The sequence below is a fragment of the Mus caroli genome, chromosome 11 (genome assembly GCF_900094665.2).
Source record: "Mus caroli chromosome 11, CAROLI_EIJ_v1.1, whole genome shotgun sequence".
Classification (NCBI taxonomy): domain Eukaryota; kingdom Metazoa; phylum Chordata; class Mammalia; order Rodentia; family Muridae; genus Mus; species Mus caroli.
The window spans coordinates 65,642,332-65,668,799 of NC_034580.1; the positions used below are offsets into that span (position 1 = coordinate 65,642,332).

Here is a 26,468-nt window from a genome sequence, read left to right on the forward strand (position 1 = left end):
TGGTAGTTGAGTTTGTGGGGGCTCACTCACCTGTGCCCCCACTACCAGGGTCAGCTCTACTGTGCTGCCCAGGCAAGGTGCTAGGCCACACTCCCATGAGGCTCAGGCTAGGGGTGAGCTTTTCTTTTTTTATTATGTGTGTGGGAGTAGGTGTTTGTGCTAGAACATTTGTGTGGACGTCAGAGGACAACTTTAGAATTAGGTTTTTGTTTCTACCTTCTTTAGGTTTTTGGGATCAAACTTGGGTTACTAGACATAAACAGCAGGAACTTATTTATACCCACTGAGCCATCTCACCCATAGCTTCTTAGTTTTGGCATATATATCTCAGTTCTATATCTTGGAATTAAACAGCTTGCTGTGGTAAAATTACTTCAGTTAACTGTATTATCTGAAGTTGTTAACAAATTTAAGCTGGCCATAGAGATTCTTGAGGTAGCTTTTTACAAAGTGACAGAAGGAATTCTGTGATCCTTTCTGAGACTTCATAGTGGCCTTTCTAAAGAAAGGTATATAAAACATCAGTGTTGGTTATTTTTATCTTGGACACTACTTGCCTGTATTGTAGTGAAACTCAAATTTAAAACTTTCTCCTCAAGCAGCAGTTTTATTATTGTACCTGTTATGAAGGTGGAAGCCAGACTTGATGATCACTATAGGCATAAACAGTATATAATAGTGTGCTCAGCAGTCTTTGTCTTTCAGCAAAATAGGGCAAGGTGACTCATAAATCCAAACAATGTTTTTCCCTGGAAGGAACCATTTTGGTACTTCTGTAGTTACTGAGCTTGCTTTTATTGAGAATGTCACTGAGTTGTAAATGCAAACAGTAATGAGGACTATTAGAAAAAGATGACATGTCCGCTGTTTGACTTCTCACTGTCTGTTTTTGTCTTAGTGTACATTCTCTTCAAGCTGACATCAGTTGGGAATATAACATTTAAAAAAGTTGTGTTAATTTTCTATTTAACTTTAAGGTATTTTTATTGCACCTTTTCCCTTTAAACAGCGTCAATCCAGCACTTCGTACTGCAGCAGTTAGTCCAGAGTGTTAGCAGGACCCTACTCTCTGGGGGTGCAGAAGAAAGGCTGAGCAAGAAAATGATAGAAATGGAGGTGGAGTTTTCTAGTGGTGTCCAAAAGGATTTTACATATGGCCACAATTTACATAGTGTTCTGATGCTTTTAGACTTTCAATTATGAAAAGCTTGGTTTGACATATGTCTACTTAGGTATGGATATGAAACAAGGAATATTTTAAATACTAAAATTAAAACTATTAAGGAAAAAAAGATAAAAACTAATTAGAAAACTTGTATACAAAATACAAAAATAGAGAATAATCTATGCATAGTGGCATCTGTGTGTGAGCCCAGCATTTGGGAGGTAGAGTTAGAAGGACCTTAAATCTGAGACTAGCCTAGGGATTGATAACAAGAGCCTATCTGAACAACGGTTTCACCAACATCAGCTGACCCCAGGAAATACTGTATTAGCTCCTTAGATGACAGAAGACAATGGAATAACATCAGAGTTCGTAAGAAAAATGATTGTCGGGAATTAGGCTGGGCCATCCTTTTTACCAAGATGGCGCCGAAAGAGAAGAAGGAAGCTCCTGCCCCTCCCAAAGCCAAAGTGAAGGCCTTGAAAGCTAAGAAGGCGGTGCTGAAAGGTGTCCACAGCCACAAAAAGAAGATCCGAATGTCACCTACCTTCCGGCAGCCCAAGACCCTGCGGCTCCAGAGTCAGCCAAAATATCCTCGGAAGAGTGCACCCAGGAGAAACAAGCTTGACCACTACGCTATCATCAAATTCCCACTGACCACTGAGTCAGCCAGGAAGAAAATAGAGGACAACAACACTCTTGTGTTCATTGTGGATGTCAAGGCCAACAAGCATCAGATCAAACAGGCTGTCAAGAAACTCTATGACATTGATGTGGCCAAAGTCAATACCCTGATAAGGCCCGATGGAGAGAAGAAGGTGTATGTTTGCTTGGCTCCTGATTATGATGCCCTAGATGTTGCCAACAAGATTGGGATCATCTAAGCTGAGTCCAGATGGCTAATTCTAAATATACACTGAGAAGAAAAAGAAAAATAAAAATGATTGTCAATTTAAAGTTTAATATTTAGCTGAGTTCTCTTTTTTTTTTTTTTTTTTTTTTTTTTTTTTTTTGGTTTTTCGAGACAGGGTTTCTCTGTATAACCCTGGCTGTCCTGGAACTTACTCTGTAGACCAGGTTGGCCTCGAACTCAGAAATCCGCCTGCCTCTGCCTCCCGAGTGCTGAGATTAAAGGCATGTGCCACCATGCCCAGCTTTAGCTGAGTTCTTGCTTGGGCACCAAAGTAACTGGTAGGGCCTGAGTTTACAAGAAGAGAGAGCTAAATGGGGAATGGTTGGGACAAAGCCGAGAAACTTAAAATACTCCAAAAAACTTTCCAGTTCGCATACACAAAAGTTTTAAAAAGCTTTAAGAAATGCCTTTCAGGTGGGGCTGGGAGGTGGCTCAGTGGTTAAGAGCACTTACCGCCCTTCCAGAGGACCTGGGTTTGATTCCCAGCACCCACATGGCAGCTCATAGCCATCTCCAACTGTCTGTACCTCCAGTTTCAGATGATGAAATGCTTTCTTCTGACCTCTTGAGGCAAACCACCTATATACATAAAATAAATTACAAATAATAACAGTAATAAAAAAGAAAAAGGAAGAGAAATGTCTTTTGGGCTGAGGTTGCCCAGTTAGTTATGTGTTGTGGAGGATCCAGACTTGGTTCCTAGTACATGCTCACAACTGTCTTCTAACTCTGCCTAGAGCAGATCTGATGCTCTCTTCTGGCTTCTGGAAGAAACTAATAAAAATGCAAGGTTAATTGCAGTTATTGGATCTCCAAAACAAAGAAAGAGAAATAAAGACAAAAGCAGAAATGAGTGGCCAGGAAGAGGAAAGTTACCAGGAGTAGGAGGGGAAGAAAAAGAGGGAGGAATATGATCACAATGATATACATGTGTAAGGATATCATGAAGCTCATTATGTACAATGCTTGCATAATTTACTTGCTAATAAAAACATGGGAAAATTAAACAAAAACCAAGCCAAGTATCTGGGAGGCTCAAGCAGAAGGACTGGTATGTAATAGTTCTACTTTTAGGTTTTTTTTTTTTTTAAGAATTATATATTTATTTTATGTATATGAATACACTGTAGCTATCTTCAGACATACCAGAAGAGGGCATCATATCCCATTACAGATGGTTGTGAGCCATCATGTGGATGCTGGGAATTGAACTCAGGACCTCTGGAAGATCAGTGCTATTAGTCTCTGAGCCATCTCTCCAGCCCCACTATTAGTTTTTTTGAGGAACTTCTGTGTTCTTTCATCAGTACTTTATTATTTGCCAGAGTTCTTTATAGATAATATAACAAAATAAAAAGAAATTAATTACAAAATTAAAAATTAAGGAAAAAATTTTCCCTTTTTGAAAAACTTTGTTTAAAGAATTGCTCATTATTTGACATATATTAAAATATGTGATTTAATATTGATTATAATCCATGTTTTCCAATGTGAAGGAAGTATTACTACCAATATTTTCAATTTTTTGTAAAAAATAAACTGCCAGGGACATTATATGGGTAGTAGTATCCAGACCAAGACAAAAACTTAGAAAAGATGTAACAAGACATCGCAAGAACTTTATGCATGCATTTCTTTGAAGTACAGATGTCTAAATCCTCATTAAATGCTTGAAAATCAAACAACAAAAAAAGAATTAGATTGTGACCAATTAGATCTCATCCTAGAACTGCATGCAACGTTGGTCAAGCACATACTCATTGTAATAATATGTCAGTAGCATAGAAACTAGGCTGGGCATAGTGGTGCACACCTTTAATCCAGCACTCTGGAGGCAGAGGCAGTCGATTCCTGTGAATTTGAGGATAGCCTGATCTGCATAGAGAATTCCAGGACATCCAGAGCTTTCATAATAGAGGAGACTGGTTCACAAAACAAAACAAAAGATAAAAACCAAAGCACTCAAACTTCTCAGTTGATAAAGGAAACATAATTTGTAAGACTGTATACTTATTCATGATTAAAAGCACTAAACTAGAAACAGAAAGGAAATTTGCCAACTTGACAAAGGACATTTACAAAATGGGTATGCATCAGCTTGTCTCTCATGGGTGTGTGTGTGTGTGTGTATGTGTGTGTTTATGTGACACACATATGGCATGACAGTAGAAAGGGATTGTGAGAGAAGTCTCAGTGAGGAAGGCGTTTAAGAGAGTGATATAAGGGTGGATAAAAAGTCAAAGATAGTGTATACTTTTTTTAATGCAGAAACTATATAAAGTCACATAGCAGAACAGGGACTATTTCTGGTAGAAGAGCTTTGAAAGGATTATGGTTAGGGTTAGGATGAGACCTTTTACTAGGATAAAATATAAATAATGGAAAAAATTTGGGAGAATGTCAAAAGGAGCACCAAGATGGATTATTGAGAAGTAAAGAGTTAGACAAGTTATTAACACATACAGGGCTTCCAGGAGAGTTTAGAGACATACAACATTGCAGGGTCTTTGAAGAGAGGAGTCATATGTACTTGTGGCAAAACTGGCAGTCTCTTGTGCCTTTCTGAGTATTTGGGGACTGGGGGTGTTTACAGTATTAGCTCACAGCCTATTATTCTCATTTCTATTATTCTCAAGCAAGCCAGGAGTTAGGGAATGGGGTGAGGAATAGGGCATGTGGCTACCAACACCTGCTTTGATATAAACTCACTTTCCCAGTTGAGAAGTCTTGGCACCTGGAAGTCTGTAAGCTAGGGAGTCATTGTCTCAGTAAGGGTGCCATTTAGTATTTGGGGGAGAGGGAGGCTCATACAGAGATGCGTCCTGTACAGGGGCTAGATTCAATTATTACCCTCTTATAAATGTTTTTTAATCCAAGCATGAGTTGTTATTCCTTTCTAAACCTCATGAGTACTATCTTTACTGTCTGCCTTTCTATTGGATTCTGGTTTTCTACACTCCCATCAGAATGAACCACCTAACTCTATAGTATTCTGAGGGTTCTCTGTTCTATAACTCAAAATTTCTTCTGTATTCCTGCCATGAGCCATTTTCAAATGCCTGTGAACCATGTAGTCAGGCTTATCATAGCAGCCTGTCCACTTTCACTACAGTTAGTCTGTATTAGTTTTCTTGTTATTATGGAAAAATACCTGGCATAGTTAGAGGAGATACAGTAGACTTAGGTCAGGGGAGTCATGACAGGAGGCATGTGAAGTGGGTGGCTAGTTACATTGGATCTGCAGTCATGAAAAAAATGCTGACTCGTGGCTTACCTACTTTTTAAAATCTAGTCCAGGACCTCATCTTATAGGGTGTTAACAACCCACATTCAAGATGGGCCTCGTTAAACCTCTCTGGAAACACCAGTCATGCATGACCACAGGATTTCCTTCTGGATGATTCATTATCTGGTCAATAGTGAAGATGACCATCACAGTGCTCTTGCTAAATCAGAAACAGAAGATGGTGATGCATACCTGAAATCCTGTTACTAAAATGATTGAGAGCTTGGAGCCAGCTTATGCTACGTAGGGAGAGACTCTCAAGAAGGGAGTGAGGAAAATCTAAGGAAATTCTGGTCACTGAACAACATATGAAAAGATACTCAAACTCTCTACAAATAAGGACGTATAGACTTAAGAATTGAACATTTTGTGTTCATGATAGTTATGATTTTTTTAGAAGTATTTGTTTATTTATTTTATGATTTATTTATTTATTTTATGTATGTGAATACACTGTAGCTGTACAGATGGTTGTGAGCCATCATGTGGTTGTTGAGAATTGGAATTCAGAACCGCTCTGCTCGTTCCAGTCGACCCCGCTTGCTCTGGTCCAAAGATTTATTTATTATATCTAAATACACTGTAGCTGTCTTCAGACACTCCTGAAGAGGGCATCAGACTCCATTACAGATGGTTGTGAACCACCATGTGGTTTCTGGGATTTGAACTCAGGACCTTTGGAAGAGCAGTCAGTGCTCTTAACCACTGAGACATCTCTCCAGCCCCAGTCATGATTTTTTAAATGGAGAGTTGGCAGTAAGAGAAAATAGATATATCCCTATATAGGAATAATAGGCTTATTTGTTTGTTTGTTTTTCAGTGTTAGGGACCAAACCTAGGGCTTTGTACATGCTAGGCAAGTGCTCACTGCTGAACTGCATTCCTGACTCTACACCTCTATAGTTTTTGGAAGTCATGACCAAGTATATGTTCTATCGAGGCTTAAGTCGTGTGGTGTACGTGTGATATCAACTTAATATTTAAGAGATTTTAAAGAGTGACTGAGAAGGTAATCTTAGCTTTATCAACTCTAATTTCTATGCAGTATGGCTTTCTTCCATTAACTATGTCCTGAAGGCTTACTCTGGAAAGTTACAGACATTTACAACACATCATTTTATCATTGCAACAGCCCTGTAAAGTGGCCATCTTTTATCTCCATTTTGTAGATTTGGATACTTATGCCTGAGTAGTTAAATAATTTGATTATTGGGGCAGGAGAGGTTCCTCAGTGGTTAAGAGTACTGACTGTTCTTCCAGAGGACCCAGGTTCAATTTCCAGCACCTACAGCCACACACAACTGTGTAACTGCAGTCTTGGGAATCTGATGCACTCTCCTGGCATTGAAAGGCACCAAACAAACATGTGGTGCACAGATATGTGTAGTTAAACCATTCATACACATAAAAAATAAAAACAAAATTTAATTGTGTTCATTTAGTGAGAGGTAAAAGCCTAAATATAGCACCAAAATTGTGACCGTCCCAGCGTGTTACTAGATAGTTTAAATACTTTGTTTTTGAAACCCAGAATGCTTTATATTTGTATTAAGATGGCTTCATAATCTATAGTAGCATTTTAAAATTCAATTTCTTCATTTTTTTGGGTCTGATAAAGTGAACTACACATTAATGGAAAATCTTTTACTTTCTCCCCAGAGGATCTGAAGAGGCAAAATGCAGTATTGCAAGCTGCACAGGATGATTTGGGTCACCTTCGGACACAGCTGTGGGAGGCTCAGGCAGAGATGGAGAACATTAAGGCAATTGCCACAGTCTCTGAGAATACTAAGCAAGAAGCTATAGATGAAGTTAAAAGGCAATGGAGAGAAGAAGTTGCTTCACTTCAGGCTATAATGAAAGGTAAAGACAAAGATGAGGTTTTAGACTTCCTAAGATCAACAAATTCTGATGCTTGATAACTGTTCTCATGGTCTTAAAATGTGTTTGTGGTAACAGTGCATGTTAATGCTCTTGGGAGTGGTGGTGTTCACCTTTAATTCCAGCACTCGGGAAGCAGACGCAGGAACAGAAGCAGGTGGATCTCTGTGAGTTCGAGGCCAGTCTGGTCTACAGTGTGAATTCCAGGACAGCAAGGGTTACACCAGAGAAACCCTGTCTTGAAACGGCCCCTCAAAAACAAAAAACAAACAAAAAAACCCAAAAAGCATTTTCTGTTTATATTTGGCTTTATGTGCTGTCATCTTCAAGATGTCAGGTGAGAGGGAAACCAGAGGTGTGGTAGTGAATGCGCACGTTAATGCTGTCTTTAACAGATCTAATAATGGAGACTTAGAGAGATGATGTAGTAAATGAGGGTTGTAGTTACTCATACGATTTAAAGCAGGCTTTAAACCTGGATTTTTATTTGTTTAGATTTTTAAGTGTAATATATATTTGTATGTGAAATATTTGTTTGATGGGCAAGTATGTCCTTAAGGCTAAAATGGACTTTATGGAATGCTGAACTTGTGAGTCTTGGTCTGAAGGAAGTGTAATAGTTTGTGTAGCTTCTCTCCTCTAGCACAATGCTTTTCATTACTTCCTTCTTTTTTTAGAATAATGACACAATGAAATAAGGTGTTATCTTAATCTTTAGGATCTTGAAGTTAGTTAATATTTACAATGTATAGTAATGTGACTGCTGTATCTCAGATGGTCTTTGCATTTGTGTTCCATTTTTTACATAGTATTTCTTGAGAGGAAGCAATTAAGGTTACCTCTGTTTCTGAGACTAGCTCTCACCAAGGGTTACTCTAGTCTCATGTAATAAGTCTGACTGTATTGGTTTATCTGTTCAGGAGTTAATTTTCCTCATTGGAATCAAATCCATCTGTAGGTAAGCTGGGGTGGTTTTAACAGTTCTGTTACCCTAGACTTTTCTGGCTATCTGTATCTATATAGTTAACATGTTCTTTAAAATTTCATCTCTGCCTTGTGGCTGAAAAATACTTACACCTCCTTCAGTCTACATTAGAAAAGGAAAAAATTCTAGAACTCTCCATGCTATATCTTCCTCAAACTTTGTTGATAAAGTATGTGGGTTACCTTTTACTATAAGGATATTGAAATTAATTTTGAGCCTCTGTATTTAGCCTTGTGCTGTGAGGTAGGTGATCACACTAAGCTACTGTATTCAGCTTGAACGCGTAGCGTTTATATTGAACAGCATAAATTCCGAAGTTTGGTCTTGTTAGTAATGAAGGAAGAGTAAAATAAGGGCTGGAGAGATGGCTCAGTGGTTAAGAGCACATGTTGCTCTTGTAGAGGACTTGGGTTCAGTACTCAGTACCCAGAGGATGGTTCCCAACCGCCTGTAACTACAGTGGCTTCTGGCACACTCTTCTGACCTCTGCAGGCAAAAGGTGTGCACATAGTGCAATATCTACATGCAGGTGACACTTATGCATATATGTAAAATAAAGATAAATCTTTAAAAAAGAGAGAATTTAATGGGCTACCAGTGCTTGTCAGGTGATGTTTCAAGACTGTATTAAAGAGAAAGCTATTTTGTAAAAACTTTATAGACTTTGTCTCAATTTAGAATCTTAGGTTTTATAGTAAAATATTCCAGAAAAAATACTTCCTTACATGTTCACAGTTATAATGAAATGTTGTATTTGTTTGGGGAGCCACAGTGTAGTGTCAAAGAACATGGATTTGGGAGAGGGTGGTAGATGTGAAAGCTTCACTTTGAACCTTCTCTGGGTTTTCTTGTCAAAAAGCATATGACAGTCTGTTGTGAAGATTGGTGATGAAGTGATAAAGCCCTCATTTTCACTCATAATAAGAACTAGAATGTTTTTATTGTCTCAAGCTCTTAACATAATTTAAGAACTGTAGTGTACAAGGTATTTGCTCCGTAACGTTAGACATGGACTATGTGATGTTTTGTAGAGACAGTCCGTGACTATGAGCATCAGTTTCACCTGAGGCTGGAGCAGGAGCGAGCACAGTGGGCACAGTATCGAGAATCTGCAGAGCGGGAAATAGCTGACTTAAGAAGAAGGTTGTCTGAAGGTCAAGAGGAAGAAAATTTAGAAAATGAAATGAAAAAGGTATGCAGGAATGTCATTCACTTACAGAATTAGGATTGCTTGAGTCTAAAAGCAAAGTGTTTAAAAGCGTTGCCGCGAACTGTAAGATGGATGCTGTGCTTTCTTCTGTTGAAGGAGTTCCTTGTGCATTAGACAGCACTTTCCCCTCCCTCCACAGTAAAGTGACTGACTGACCGCCTTACTGTCTTCAGATCCTTGATGGGATGCCATCTCTTCACGAGGCTTTCCTTACCTCTATATAAGATTGCAGCTTCCAGGACTCTCCTGATCCTCTGTACCCTGCTTCAGTTTTTCTTTGCACATAATGTGGAGTTCACCTTTTATTGTGTTGGTTTACTTCTTTTTGTTTCTGTTGGGTAGAATGTGAGCTCCATGAGGATATAGTCTGTCTGTATATTTAGTGGGTAGGATGGTATCTAGCACATAGATGCTCAGGGAATTCATGTTGGTTGAGAGATGTTGCTTGTTACTGTGTCTAAACAGTATTTTAGAACACTAGTTAATTTTTTTTTCAGCATACCTTTGTTTCCATGATAAATGCTACATGTATTATGCCTGAACAATACCATACAGTACCTTAACACATGTAACTAATTGACAGAGACATTTAACATTGAGAACATTAACAATATTTGTGTGTGGATATGTGCGCACATGTGTGCCACAGCAAGTGTGTGGGGGTCAGTTTCAAACCAGCTTTTAGGAGTTGATTATCTTCTTCCACCATGTAGGTCCAGACTCAGGTCATCAGACTCAATGGGAGGAGACAATATTGAGCCAGCGCTTGACCCTCATTGAGAACATTTTAAACAGCCTTTAAATACTTTGATTACAGAAATTGTTTTGTGAATTTATAGTGCATATGTGGTTTTTTTGTTTTGTTTTGTTTTGGTTTGGTTTTTTGAGACAGAGTTTCTCTGTGTAGCCCTGGCTGTCCTGGAACTCACTCTGTAGACCAGGCTGGCCTCGAACTTAGAAATCCACTTGCCTCTGCCTCCCAAGTGCTGGAATTAAAGGCGTGCGCCACCACCACCTCCTGGCACATATGTGTTTTTAAGAACATAGAATAATTAAAAATTAAAATTTTAGCCGGGCGTGGTGGCACACGATTTTTTGGAAAACCAAAAAAAAAGGTACAAGCTTTAAATTTAGTTGGGGCAGGGGTGGGTGGTGGGTGGTGGGTGGTTACTTTTATATAATTTGTACCACTGTTGCACCAGTATATCTTGCAGACAGATCACTCTTCTGTCTGTCTGTCTGTCTCTCTCTCTATTTATCTTTTACTTACTCACTTTACATCCTGTTCACTGTCCCCCGCCCTGTTACCCTCTCACCTTCTCCTCTGAGCGGGTGGGCACACCTTGGGTATGCCCCCAACCCTGGCACTTCAAGTCTCTGCAAGGCTAGGTGCTTCCTCTCCTACTGAGGTCAGACAAGACAGCCCAGCTAGTAGAACATATCCCACATACAGACAACAGCTTTTGGGAAAGCCCCTGTTCCAGTTGTTTGGGACCCACAAAGACCAAGCTGCATATCTGCTTCGAGGCCTAGGTCCAGGCCATGTCCATACTGCCTGGCCTTCCCCACACCCAATTTTGATCCTTCACACTCCCCTTCTGGTCCTGTCTCCCATCCAGTTCTCTCCCTCCATCCACCTTCCACGACCATTTTATTCCCTCTTCTAAGTGAGGCTCAAGCATTTTTGCTTGTACCCTCCTTCCTGTCCAACTTCCTTGGGTCTGTGGAGTGTAGCATGGGTATCCTATATTTTATGGCCAATATCCACTTATATAAGTGAATGCATACTGAGCATGTCCTTTTGGGACTGAGTTACCTCACTCAGGATGATATTCTCAAGATCCATCCATTTGCCTGTTATATTCATGATGTCTTTATTTTTCATAGCTAAATAGTATTCCAATAGTGTTCCATTATGTAAATGTATGACATTATTATTTAAGATTTATCTTTGTTTTGTCTTTCATAGTTTCATACATGCAAACAATGTATCTTGGTCATACTTATTTACAACTCCTAGTTCCCATCCCTTTCTCCATCTACCTTATTTTCTGTTTTGTCTTTCTCTTTCTTTTTTGAGACAGGGTCTCTGCATCCCTGACTGGTCTGGAACTTTCTATGTAGACCAGGCTGGTTTGAGATCTGCCTCCCAAATGCTGAGATTAAAAGCATGTGCTGTAAGAGACCGAAATCACTGAAGGAAGATCCAGACTCAGATAGTATGCAAAAGCAAAGAGCTTTTATTTGCAGTAGCAACCACCATGTGGGGGTCTACCACTCTTTGAGATGGCGATCCCGGATAGAGGCCTGAAGGCCTTCTTGTAGGGAACTGAGGAACTTTAGAAGGATTAGGGATTTAAAGTTTCATTGGTGGTGCAAGGGGGTGACAGGTGATCCGCGGTCTTCATTCCTGTGTCATAAGCATTCAACCATGTGATGAGATAGGATTGACCAGCACAGATGGCCCATTCTGAGATAAGATATTTCCCCACTTTTGTGGTTATCCCCAGGCTGTTCTTTGGGAGGGGATTTTATGATCTTGTTGTGGATTTTATGGTCTGTTCTTAGAGCTGGTGTCTTATGACCTAGTTTCTGGGACTTATGGTCTATTCCCGAGACTGGTGCATTAAGGCCTTTTTTGAAATCAGGCCTAGTCCTCAAAACAGAGCAAATGGAGTCCTTAAATGGGGACAAATGGGGTTTTATATTGTCTTTTAAGTGCCACCACATTGGGTACTTTATTTTATGAGACAAGGTTTCTCACTGAATCTGAAGCTCACTACTTGGACTAGGTTGACTAGCCAGTAGACTTCTAGAATCCTGCTCTGCTTCCCAGTGCTGGCATTACAAGGGTGAACAGCAACACTTGACTTTCTACATGGGTCCGAACTCAGACCTCATGCTTCTTGTGTAGTGAGCCCTGTACTGATTGAGCCAGCTCCTAGGCCTCTACACATTTTATTTTAGTTTTTTTTTTTTTAAATTGTTTGTATATGTATCTGTGTAGGGTACATATATATGAATGTAGGTGCTTATAGAGACCTGAGATATTGGATCCCTTGGAGCCACAGTTACAGGTAGTGTGAGCCTCCTGATGTAGGTGCTGGAAATCAAACTTTGGTCCTCTACAAGAACAGTACATGCTCTTAATCTCTGAGCCATATCTTCAGCCCAAAATTTTATTTTTAGGAGTTTTTTTAAAATATAAAAATGTATGATATTGTACCATTTCAATATACTCCCTGTCCAGTTTTCTTAACATTTTACCATATAGTATTGTTGTCATTACTAACAAAGGTTATTCTTTGTATTCAGATTGTATTAGTTTTTACCCAATGTTCCCATCTCTTTTTTCTCCCTTCCTGTTTGAGCCTTCCATCCAGGAAACCACGGGGCATTTGGTCATGCAGTCACATGGTTGTAGGTGTGGCTTAGCTGTAGCAGCTTCTCAAGTTTTCTTTTGATTTTAATGACCTTTCTGCTTCTTCACTATTATTATTATTATTATTGTGTGTATGCTGTTCATGTAATGTGTTCCGACATGCATGTGGGGGGTCAGAGAGCCACTTTAGGGAGTCAGTCTTCTCCACTGGATTCTGGGGTTTGAGTTCAGGCATGCACAGCTGGTATTGTTACCCACGGGACTATCACATTGGCTACACTTGGTGCACTGTTAGTGGGCTCTGTGGAAGTTATGAGGTCTTCTGCATTAGTATATTCGCTACATGGCTTCTCTCTCTTCCTTGCCTGTTGATTTTGTAGGGAAACCTCAGTAAGCATCCCAAACAAGCCTTGACTGTGAAGTTATTTAAGCTAACATGTCTTTTCCAAATAGAATTTAGTTCAATATAAAATAAATAGATTTTTGTAAGGATCAGGGAACAAAGTGACTCTGAAGCTCCTTTATTTTTTTAATGTGTGTGTGTGTGGGGGTAATATTCCTCACATTAGTCAATATATGCATTTTTTTATTCTGAACAATTTAAGTCTGAGCTTGTTTACATTAGGTAAATAAAGCTAATTTTCATTAGTAGCAGGAGTTCTACCTTTTTAAATCTTTATACTTTTTGTTTACTTAATGTTTATTTATTTTGTCTCTCACAATATAGACAGCCTGAAACTTGCTATCTTGACCAGACTGGCTTCAAACTCACAGAGATCCACCTACCTCTGCCTCTTGAGCACTGGACTGAATGTGTTTGTTTTTGCTTTTTGAGGCAGAATCACACTCTGTAGCTCTGCTTGACCTAGACTTTACATGTAGACCTGAGTAGGTTCCACTTGAGTGTATCCTCTTGCCTCTGCCTTCTGAGGGTACACCCAGCTCTTGATTCTGCCTCTCATAAATGAGAGGTTTATAACTGAGTTACTCCATAAAGAAATCAGCTGTTACAGTGAATCTATTTTTCTATTTACTGTTAAATTCTGAGTGAAATATTTGCGAAAACCATAATTGACATTCATGGTAATAAACTACTTAAAAATGGAATTGGCCCTGGGAGCTGGAGGTAGAGGCAGTTGTCAGATACTGATGTTGTGCTAGGAACTGAACTTAGGTCCAATGGAAGCACAGTGCATGTTCTTAAGTGCAGAGCCATGTCCCTAGCACAGTGAAGCTTTGTTCTGAAGAACATGTATGTTATTTGCCAAAACCTAGGGCCAAATATTATCAGATATCATCAACAAAATAAGCTATATTCAAAAAGACAATTATTGTACTGTCTTATCTCGTATATGGAATCTAGGGTGTTTGTGTGTGTGTGTGTGTGTGTGTATGAGAGAGAGAGAGAGAGAGAGAGAGAGAGAGAGAGAGAGAGAGGAGAGAGAAGACAGGTGGGTGTAAAGGAAGAGTGAGGAGAGTGAAATGAGGGCGATGGCTGGGCTTAATTCAGTTAAGTACCTGATGGGCTGGAAAGATGGAGTTTTGAAGCCCATTATTTTGTAAATATAATGAATGCATGCTAATAAAAATTCAAAGAAAAAAACCTGAAGAAAAGGATTGATACTCAATCTCATGAATGCTAATAAAGTATGTACTGTAGTTGTTATACTAATTTTAGCAAATAGGTAGACCAGTGTTTCTTAGAAAAGCCATAAATTAGTAAATTGTTGCATTTAATTCTTTGTAATCATAGGCCCAAGAGGATGCTGAAAAGCTTCGTTCTGTCGTGATGCCCATGGAGAAGGAAATTGCAGCTCTGAAAGATAAACTGACAGAAGCTGAAGACAAGATTAAAGAGCTGGAGGCCTCAAAGGTTGTGAGATGTTCTTACCCATCTTCTCCAATGCCGGGGACAAAATTAGGATCACTTAAGAAGTGGTGCTGGGAAGTCATTTAGCCTTGTGTCTTAAGAATCTTATTTTTTGTTTTAAATTCAGAAAGCAAAATGAAAGCAAACCCCCTCTATCATGATCTGGCCTTTGGTTATTTAAACCCTCAGTGATGATGCTTATTCACGAATGAAGACTGCTGTTCAGTGGCTTATTTTCTCCCAGTGAGACTCAGCCTCAACTTTCTCATTCTTCCCCCCCACCCCTTCTTGGTTTACTGAAACAGAGTTGGTCTGTGTAGCCCTGGCTGTCCTGGAACTTTGTACACCAGGCTGGTCTTGAACTCAGAGATGTGCCCACCTCTGCCTCCTGAGTGTTGGGATTAAAGGTGTGCACTACCACTGCCTGGCCTTCCTTTTTCTTTTAACAAGTAATCTTTCTTGGTTTATTCATGTAGCCCAGGCTGACCTTGAATTTGCTGTGTATTCAATGCCTGTTTTACATGGCTCTCTCAGGGCTTTAGGCTGAGAACTCTGACAACCAAACTACATTTCTCACCATAGTTTTCTTACAGAGGAAAAAAATCTGTTTATAGTTGACTATTTCCTTGTTCTAGTTCTAGAGATCTTTTAGAGAGGGTGCACCTCCTATTGGCTATATCCACAGCATGGCTGGGATGTGGCTCCTTGGTACAGTGCCTCTCTAGCATGCTCAAGGCCAAGAGATTGATCCACAGCACTGCATAAGCTGAGCATGGTGACTGATGTCTCATAATAGGATGTCGAAGCAAGAGGACCTGAAGCTAAGGTCGTCTTCAGCTCTATTGTGAGTTTATATCCATCCTGGATTACATGGGATGCTGCCTTTAAAAAGCCAAACCAAACAAAAAATGAAGTGGAAATATTAATGGGGTATTAAAATTTTTATGTCAGTTTTTAGTGCTGGAGATTGAACCTAGAGCCTCACTGAAGTATGTTAGGCAAGTGTTCTACCACTGCGGAAGTTCTTTAGTAATGAAAGAAAATCATAGATTAGAGGTGCAGTTAAGTGTTGACACTTGTCTAGTGTACATGAGGATCTGGGTTTGATCTTCAATACTAAAAGTACTAAAAGAAAATGGGGTCAGCAAGATGACATGGCAGATACAGTTGCTTGTCTTCGTGCCTGACGACCTGTGTTTGATCTCTGCTGTCCATATAAAAACTGATCCCTAGAAGTTGTCTTTTCATCTGCATGTGCCCCAACTCTGTCCCCCCACAACTTTGAATAGAAGTGCTTGAAAATAAATCTTAGAAGAAGAGTGTAAGAGATTGAAGAAATGAGTAAAAGAAGGGGCAGGTGGAGTCCTGACTTGCAGACATGTCATGTCTGTATAATTCTTGAACCTATAGTAGGTATGATTCCTGTGCAAGATTGGATTGCTAACAAACCCTGTTATAGAAGGAACGTGGTGCACTGTGTTCTTTCCTCCATGAGGATTTATATGGAGTTAATGGTTGGTGGACGAGGAAGATAATTTTCTTTATAACCAGTGGGAGCCCAAGCTCTCACAATCAAACTCTGACTCCGGCTCCTATGAACAACTTACTCGGTCACAGGAAGAAAAAAGACATGAAAGTAGAAGAGGGCTTAATGGGAGAAGGGCCAACAAGGCTGGAGTGGGACAAGAGAGGGCAGTGGAGCAGATGAGATCAAAGTGCAGAGTGTACATTTATATGACATATAACTAAACACAAGGGAAGATTGATCATAAAGAAATACACCAGGCCTGGTGGCTCACACTCAGGAGGCTGAGGTAGGAAAATTGCTGTGAGTTTGAGGCTAGCTTAAGCAACAGAGTGAGATCTTGTCTCAGTAAGTAGAAAAGTAGAGAAGAAAGGGATACATAACAATATGCTGTGTAAATTTATCCAAATGAAAACTGATGCAAGCAAGTATAAGATAAAATAGGTTAAGATGGGAAAATAAGAGATAAGAGCTAGAGATGAAACCAGGTTTGGTTCCCAGCACCTGATGGCAGCTCACAACCATCTGTAACTCTACTTCCTAGGGATCTAGTGCCATCTTCTGGTCTCTGGTCACTAGCACACGCATGGTATGCATGAATTTATGCAGGCACACACATACACAGAAAAAAAAGTTTCAATAACAACAAGAAGATTAGAAATAAAGAGATAATAAGTGATGAGTAGTCAGAGACTCAGCACTTAGTAACCTGGATGACTTGGTCAGCTTCTGATTTTTACTATCCTTTAGTTGTTCAGCTATAAAATTAGGATAATAAGGGAGGTGAGGGTTCAAAAAGGAAAAAAAAAAAAAAATACACGGACACTATCATGCCTTTAATCCCAGCACTCGGGAGGCAGAGGCAGGTGGATTTCTGAATTCGAGGCCAGCCTGGTCTACAAAGTGAGTTCCAGGACAGCCAGGGTTATACAGAGAAACCCTGTCTCGAAAAACCAAAAAAAAAAAAAAACCAAAAAAAAAAAAAACTGTTTACTTTACAAGGATACACATTCAAATGAGAACATGTTTCAGGTAATGCATGGAGAAAAGTGTTATTATTCCCAGATACACTCTGTTTTATTTCAACATTACAATATATTTATCTTTTCCTTCTGTATCTTTTTAAAATACGGTCGTAAAGTATCAAATTCCAAAGAATTCGTGTTATATGGGCCCAATACTCTGATTACAAGTTATTTATAATAAAATATCTAAAAAAGATGGGCTGGAGAGATGACGATGACTCAAGGGTTAAGAGCACTAACTGCTTTTCCAAAGGTCTTGAGTTCAAATCCCAGCAACTGCATGGTGGCTCACAACCATCTGTAATAGGATCTGATGCCCTCTTCTGGTGTGTGTCTGAAAACAGCTACAGTGTACTTATATAAATATAATAAATAAATCTTTAAAAAATATCTAAAGATGTAGGGGAAAAATCACAAAATACTTACGATGTTGTAAATATTACATGTGCTCTTTTGTTGTTGTGAGCCAGTGAGTTATATTAGGGTTGCTTCCAGGAACAGGGGTGATTTGGTAGTGGCTGCAAAACTAAAGAAAATGTCTTTTCCTCTTCTAGGAACCACTGACTGCTATAAACCCTCAGGGAGGACAGGGACCCTTCATGACAGAATGGTGATAGGTTAATCCTATGTAGGCAGTCACTGTTGCTTCTGCAGCAGCCATTTCCTGCCCTAAAGACATTTTCACAGTACTCCTCCACTTCCTTACTTGGCTCTTACATTCTTTCTATCCCCTCTTCTACAAGAGGCAGTGGAAGGGAGATAGAGATGTACCTTGTAGGAGTTTGCATTCTACATTCACTTTAGCTCAGTACTTTGCCCAGGTGTGAGTCTCAACCTCCCAGAAGAACCTAGAAGGAGCATTATTCTAAGGGAGTAAACATAAATATTTAGAGGGCAATTTGACAATTACATCATGTCCACTTAGCAAGAACAATAGTAGTTTTCCCATTAGGGCTTATGACCTCCACAGTCATGGGTACATTTTGATTGCCTGGTTGGTTGTGTGGCATCTGGGGTCTACAACTGAGTGACAGTCTTCTTCCAGCAGTCTACATAGCAGCTTTTAGTATTCCGGAAGGTAGCCAACAGGACGGAAGCTTCCATCTTCAGCCTATATTGATTTCTTTATAAATCTACAACCAAAGCAGGTGTTGTCTTCAAGTGGGATCTTGACATCTAGTTCTTTTTTTTTTTTTTTAAGGTTTATTTATTATGTGTAAGTACACTGTAGCTGTCTTCAGACACTCCAGAAGAGGGCGTCAGATCTTGTTACAGATGGTTGTGAGCCACCATGTGGTTGCTGGGATTTGAACTCTGGATCTTCGGAAGAGCAGTCGGGTGCTCTTATCCACTGAGCCATCTCACCAGCCCTTGACATCTAGTTCTGATAGGCAGCAACAGCAATGACAAATACTTAACAGTACACTTAGAAGAGAAAATAAAAACAGTAAAAAGTGAAAATAAATGGAAAGAAATACAGAATAGTAGAAATTAAGTGAGATAGGAAAATAAAACCCATGGCAAATGTCAATATAAAAACCAGAAATTTGTATAGAAAAAAATCAGGAAATTGATTAAAAAAAATTAGAAATGGGGCATGATTCCTGATATAAAAATAGTAGACATGTAAATGTCACACTAGTACATTTGAAAAAAGATTTTAAAAATTCTAGTAAAAGGAAGCAGTGATAATAGGATCATACTGTCAAGACCAGGCTGAACTAGTAAGATGTTTTTGTAAAACAAGACTATACAAGTTATTATAAGGGTTATACACTTTTCCTCAGTTTAAAATAGGAAAGCTAAAATAATAATTATTACAGAATTAGGACTCAAAAATCTTTTGGTGTGTGGAATATGTATGCTTGTTATGGGTTTGTGCGGTGTATGTACACTAGGGAGGCAGAGTCATTGAAATCTGTTTGAGGGAAGCCCGCTGTAGCTTGTGAATTGTAGGACAGATAGGGTCACATAGAGAAACAACAAACTGTTCAGCCACATAAGGAGTCAGGGAAATGAGAATGAAAGAGGATTTGTACTTTAGTCTAAAAAGGCTCTAAAGTCTACAGAAGAGACTTGCTGAAGCACTTACAGAAACAGGTCCAGCAGCTCTCTTTGCATTGGACATTTGTTGACTATTGTAGGGTTCTTACAGCTCTTGTTGCTCACTTCCTCTTCTAACACCGTCTGCTTTTTCGGGAAGGTACCCTTTGCAGTTTGACCTTACCCTGTCTTTGTTGCCTAGAATGTTATAATTGTCCACTTATGTAACCTTTTTTTCTTTTTTCTTTTTATTTTTGAGGCATGGGGATGTGTGTGTGTGTCTTACAACATAGCCCAGGCTAGCCTGGAATTTGTAGCAGTCCTGCCTAAGCCTCCTAAGTGCTGGGATTATAGACATGAATAAGTGTTTTCAGACATGAATAAGTGTTTTCAGACATAAGTGTTCTCCCTCTCTCTCTCTCTCTCTCCTCCTCTCTCCTCTCTCTCTCCTCTCTCCGTCCCCCCCACACCCCCTCTCTTTCACTCACTCACTCACTCACTCACTCACTCACTCACTCACTCACCCACCCACCCACTCACTGTGTAGCTCTGGCTATCCTGGAACTTGCTATGTACACCAGACTGGCCACATGCCTTTCTTTGCTTTCAAGAGTGCTGGAATTAAAGCCTTCTGTATGGTTTTGATTTGGGTTGTTAGGGAATGTGTAATTCAAGGATACTTACGTGCTATGCTGCTACTTCAGCACCTTCCTGGAGTTAGTAATAACTTTCAAATGTTAGAAATTCAAAGAAGCCGGGCGTGGTGGCACACGCCTTTAATCCCAGCACTCAGGAGGCAGAGGCAGGTGGATTTCTGAGTTCGAGGCCAGCCTGGTCTATAAAGTGAGTTCCAGGACAGCCAGGGCTATATAGAGAAACCCTGTCTCAAAAAAACAAACAAACAAAAAAATTCAAAGAAGAGTGCATTCTAAGAAGTAATACGACGTAGTGGACTCCATGGTTATAAGTCATTTTTATATTGGCTGCTGTATTGGCTATGTTACTTTCACTTGGTAACAGGTGTTGAAGAGACTGCCTTACAGTGTTGACCTCTTTGTCATGCTGGCCGATTGTCAGCTTCTAGCAAAGCACTAAGCTGCAGTAAATGGTCATTTTAGTTTCTGACTTAGAGTTTCTGACCACAAGCTGTTTTAAACTGGAAAGAGATGGCTCATGGAAAAGATGTTGAATTTGAAACTAGGTATAAGCATTTTGAAACAAACAATCAAAACAAAACAAACAAACAAATGGGCTGGCAAGATGGCTCAGCGGGTAAGAGCACTGAATGCTCTTCCGAAGGTCCCAGCAACCACATGGTGGCTCACAACCACCTTTAATGAGATCTGACGCCCTCTTCTGGTGTGTCTGAAGACAGCTACAGTGTACTTACATATAATAAATAAATCTTTGGGCCTAAGCTAGCAAAGTTGACCAGAGTGAGTAGGGCAGACCAGAATGAGCAGAGGTCCTAAATTCAATTCCCAACCACATGAAGGCTTATAACCATCTGTACAGCTACAGTGTACTCATATACATTAATAAATCTTAAAAGGAAAAAAAATCTCCAAAACCCAGAAAGTTACTCATACCCGACGAGTTTAGGATAGACAATTTACATGACAGAATAAGACAAGTAATATTTTTACCATACCTTTTTTTTTTTGAGTAATGCTGCATTTTATTTTGGCTGTGTCTATTTTAGTTATGTAGGCTGTGTTGTTACTAGTCTGAATATTAAAACAGGAAATAATATTATGAAAAGATAGGATTTGAAATTTTTCAGCATTTGCCTTCAAATTTATATGATTATTATAAGACTAGTTATCTTTGCCTCTTGACTTCTCTTTTGAAAAAAACCTTAACTGCTGTGATGTACATATGGAGGTCAGAGGATTACTGTAGGCAGTTGGCTCTTCCTCTTACCATGTGGGTTCTCTGGATCAGTCTCAGGCCATCAGTCTTAGGGGTAAGCACCTTTTACCTGCTGAGCCGTCTCATCTTAACTTCTTTAACTTCTATATGTATTGATCAAAATGAGTCCATTTTATAAATGTAAAGCATTTGGAATTACCTCCCCAGAAATCAAAGAAAGGTTGTAAGAATATAATGCCATTTTTATCTTACCTGAAAGGAGAGCGGGACTGAGGAGATATCATTAGGGCTGGACTTCAATCCCTGGAACCTATAGGAGGGAAAAAGACCCTGGAAGAAGGAGATAGGCAGATACTTAGAGCCTAACATGTAGCCACCCTACACACTAGGTAAGTTCCAGGTCAGTGACAGACTATCCAAAAACAGAATAAAATAAAGCCCCCATGTGGCTGGTACCTAAGGGATGGCACCTGTAGTTGTCTGATTTACATACATATGTGCTTCGTGCACCTACACATATATGTGCAATGTAATACAAATGCATGCACACACACAAGCAAATCCTAATTTTGTTGCTGCAAAGGAGAACAGCCAAGCATATGCACGCATTGCTCTGTAAGCACAAATTTGAATTATCTTTTTGAAATGCATGGTATACAATAGTTACATAAGATTTTACATATATATTTAACCTAAAGCCTTATGGCTAGCATCTGTCAATTCTGTCATTTTCTAAATTTCTCTTCTATTTTCATATTTAAAATACAGCCATCGAGATTTACCTCATTTTCCATTCCTACCGGGGTTGTAAGGTTTAGCTTTACACTTTCAGGTTAAGGAGCTGAATCATTATCTGGAGGCCGAGAAGTCTTGCAGGACTGACCTGGAGATGTATGTAGCTGTTTTGAACACTCAGAAATCTGTGCTACAGGAAGATGCTGAGAAATTGAGGAAAGAACTGCATGAAGGTAGGTAGATATATGTTGTGTATACTTTTACTTTATTCCAACCATGTAAGTAAAATACATATTGATGAACAACAGCATCAAATCCTAAAGCATGAATGCAGCATGCTAGTGATTCATTTTAAGCTTTATGGTCAGTTTGAAAGCCGTTGTGAAAGTTGCTAAAGGAGTTTGGATTGCTAAGGAGCCTCTCCTTCCACCACTACGTCAGCAATAACTTTACAAGGCATGAGCTCTGGGCAGAACACAATGATGTTTAAAGTGCTTTAGTCTGCATGGTATTCAGAAGGAAGTGGGTTAGCAAAAATGAGAGTGGGGTAGAGAGCACCTCATGTAGTACGGCTGTCTAAGGGGAGGTTTTGATGTCACTAAGAAGATGTATAATGCAATGTGCAAGTGAACTCTGTATTTCCACAGTTAAAAAAAAAAAGCAACAAGGCTTGGGTGTGGTGCTTCACACCTATAATCTTAACACTTGAGAAATTGAAGTAGAGCAATCATTAGTTTGAGACCAGCTTGGGTTACAGTATGACTCAATCTTTTTTTTTTGTTTTTTTCGAGACAGGGTTTCTCTGTATAGCCCTGGCTGTCTATTCACTCTGTGGACCAGGCTGGCCTCGAACTCAGAAATACGCCTGCCTCTGCCTCCCAAGTGCTGGGCTTAAAGGTGTGCGCCACCACCGCCCGGCTGACTCAGTCTTAAAAATGCAAACAAACATGGGTTGGACAGATGGGTCACAGTTAAGAGCACTACTATCCTTACAGAGAACATCTTGCCTATAACTCCTGCCCCAGGGTTTCCAGCCTCCTCTTCAGATCTCTGCATGCACCTGCACTTGTGTGTATATAATCATACCCACTTATATATACATGATTGAAAATTAAAAGCACAATACTTTGAAACAGTATTTCTTTTACTTTTTTAAAAAAGATTTTATTATTATACATAAGTACACTGTAGCTNTCTTCATTTGCACCAGAAGGGGGCGTCAAATCTCATTATGGGTAGTTGTGAGCCACCATGTGGTTGCTGGGATTTGAACTCAGGACCTTCGGAAGAGCAGTCAATGTTCTTACTCGCTGAGCCATCTCACTAACCCCTTCTTTTACTTTTTAAGATCATAATATAATTGCTTAATTTTTCTCTTTTTCCCTGTAAATGAGCCCTCATTCAAATTCTGAGGCACTCCCTCTTTTTAAAAAAAAAAAAAAAAAAAACAAATAGAACTCCTCCAAAACAAATCAAAAGAAAAAGACTACAAAATCAAACACTTGAGATATACAGTAATAACTGTTGCTTCCTCAACACTGTGGAAAATAGAGATGTGAACAATTTAGGACTGTCTATGAGCCAGCTTTCCCTCCAAATAGTTGAAAACTGAAATAATATATCCCTAAGGAACTGCTGCATAAAATGTGGAAGTATCCCAATCTTTGAGTAGGGTTTTGACCCCCAGGAAACAGTCTTTTACATGTGCTATTGGCATCAGACACCTACACTGTCAATGGGGTCCAAAAGAAAGAAGTTTCAATTTGATTAAGATAAATTTAAAATTCGTGTCATAACCTTTCTAAAATAATCTTTGAGATTATAAAACCTTCTTAGTATATATAAGAATGGACTCAAACGATCATTAAAATGAGGAAGTAAAAGAAGTAATTTTTGGTGGTTGGGGTCTTAGTTGGTGGTAGAGCACTTGCCTAGGAAGCACAATGCTCTGGATTGGGCCTGAAAAAACAAGCAATTAAAATAAAAAAACTCCAGTAATTTCTGAACTGATACTAGCACATCAAAAAAGTATCTTGGAGTGAATAAGATGGTGCAGTGGCCAAGCCTGGTGACCTGAGGATCCATATGGTAGGAGGAGAAAATGACTTCTACAGTTTGTCCTCTGACCTCCACATATACATAACCTACCACACACACAAAATAACTAATTAAAATATGGATAAGAAATACAGGAAAATAAGAATGTCCTTTTTTTATAAGACTTATTTATTTTATTTATAAGAGTACACAGAAGCCGGGCGTGGTGGCGCACACCTTTAATCCTAGCACTTGGGAGGCAGAGGCAGGCGGATTTCTGAGTTCGAGGCCAGCCTGGGCTACAGAGTGAGTTCCAGGACAGCCACGACTACACAGAGAAACCCTGTCTCGAAAAACCAAACAAAAAAAAAAAAAAAAAAAAAAAAAAAAAAAAAAAAAAAAAAAAAAAAAAGAGTACACAGTAGCTGTCTTCAGACACACCAGAAGAGGGCATCAGATCCCATTACAGATGGTTGTGAGCCACCTCTCCAGCCCAAGCGTGTCTTGAAAAGAGAAGAAAAGTAAAAATTGAGAAGCAGTTTAATAGTCTAACAGCAGGTTACAGACTCACTTGGAGCCTCGGTCTGTCCAGCAGTCATACCCAGCTGCTGTGGGATAGAGCACCATATAGCTGCCCTGCTGGGAAATGGATTGAGATGGGGCATGATCACTAACAGAGGGGTCAGTTCTTCTTGTCCTATAGATAGGTTTCTTTAAAAAATAAAACCAAAACCCAAAAGATGTTGCTGGCATCCGCCTTTAATCCAGCACTTGGGAGCCAGAGGCAGACGGATCTAAGTTCAAGGCCAGCCTGGTCTACAGACTTGAGTTTCATGACAGCCAGGCTACACAGAGAAACCCTGTTTCGAAAAACCAAAACACAAAACAAATACAGTATATTAAAAAAAGGGAGGGGGGCACTTAAAGAAATACTAGAGATGGCTCAGTGGTTAAGAGCACTGACTGCTCTTCCAGAGGTCCTGAGTTCAATTCCCAGCAACCACATTGTGGTTTATAACAATCTGTAATGGGATCTGATGGCCTCTTCTGGTATGTCTGAAGACAGCTACAGTGTACGGATATAAACAAAATAAATAAATCTTTAAAAAAGGTTTTGGAGGCAGGAGTTGCTGGTACTGTTCCTGAGCTCTCAAGATCCTTATTAGCTGGGACTGCAGACTTAGGTCATTATACCCAGCTGAAAGAAGTCATGGTCACATGATGCTTTTAACATTTATTTTTAATATTTTTATTGTTTTCTGAAGTCAAATTTTAAGTGTTTTGTGAAGCTTGGAACAGACCTCTGGCTACAGCTAAGGGGATGTAGCAAAGAGGTTCAGCAGGTGTGGTGGCACATCCCAGAGAGGTTCCTAGGCTGCACAGTGAATCAGCCCATCCCTTGTCCCCACCCTCCCAGCTAGTTCAGCAACTCAGTGTACAAGAGACAATAAACAAACTGTGGTACTGGAGTAGTGGACCTGGGGCAGGCCATACAGACACTATTCTACAGAGGCCGGGCTTTTATCATATGGGTTCTGAATGAGCCTTTGAAGGCTTTTAAAACAATGTATTTTCTCAATATTAAGTTTGTGGATGGAAATCATGTGTTGTGTCCCAAGAGAACATAGGAATAATTACCATAACTATAATAACAGCTCCAAGTCCTGCAATAAAGCAACTATTAACATTTTTTTAAAAGTTTATTCAGGTTTTCTAAAAATTATGAAGCACAGAAGTTGTTTGTCTGTTCCTAAGGGCGTAATTGAGGTGACTTTGGTTTCAGGGGTGGTGTGGGAATAGTTGCCATGTTCACTTGTAGATTGATGACTGGCGTCAGTCATAAGGCAAACTCACAGAGTAGAATGCTGACCAGACCTGTAGTAGACCTATGCTAAAGAAATTGCCCACTATCAAAATGCAGTGTTTTTGATTGGGGGGGCTCCTAAACAGTTTGCCATCTCTTGGAGCAAGAACGACAACAACACAACCAGTTAAAGCATACATGGCAGAAGGCCAACGACCAGTTTCTGGAATCTCAGCGTTTGCTGATGAGAGACATGCAGAGAATGGAGATTGTGTTAACTTCGGAACAGCTCCGACAAGTTGAAGAACTAAAGAAGAAAGATCAGGTGAATGGGCTTGTTTTTTGTTTTTTGGTTTTTTTTTCCTTTGTTTGTTTGAAAGATTGATTTTATTTTTTATTCTGTGTATTTGTGTCTGTGTGTTTTTTGGAAGGGGTGTTTAGTGCACATTGAAGCTGGAGGCGCAGATCCTTGGGAGTTAGCAGTCAGTTGTGAACTTCCTGATGTGGGTGTTCTGCAAGAACAAGAGCTAAGCTATCCCTCCAGCCCAGACAGTTGTTTCTTAGGCATCATGGTTAGTGATCATGCTCCTGTTCATATCACAGTGTGTATGTGGGAGGCTGACCTAAGCTGGAGCAAGATACTTTGTAACACTTTATTATCATTTATTTGTGATGCTGGGGATCAAACTGAGGGGTCTTGCTCATGCTAGGCAGATGCTGCCCCACTGTGCAAAA

The 26,468-nt window shown here is 39.6% G+C and overlaps 1 protein-coding gene and 1 pseudogene across 2 annotated transcripts in view; both read left to right on the forward strand.

The window, feature by feature from the left end:
• Positions 1–26,468, forward strand: part of Rabep1 (rabaptin, RAB GTPase binding effector protein 1) — a 97,939-nt gene that overhangs the window by 33,461 nt on the left and 38,010 nt on the right. For both annotated transcript variants that reach the window (XM_021177943.2, XM_021177944.2), the window contains exons 3-7: positions 7,024–7,227; positions 9,262–9,422; positions 14,576–14,695; positions 21,990–22,125; positions 25,880–26,058. In XM_021177943.2, coding sequence (XP_021033602.1) covers positions 7,024–7,227; positions 9,262–9,422; positions 14,576–14,695; positions 21,990–22,125; positions 25,880–26,058 — 800 coding nt within the window. The remainder of the gene's footprint in view (positions 1–7,023; positions 7,228–9,261; positions 9,423–14,575; positions 14,696–21,989; positions 22,126–25,879; positions 26,059–26,468) is intronic.
• On the forward strand, positions 1,573–2,049 carry LOC110305818 (annotated as a pseudogene).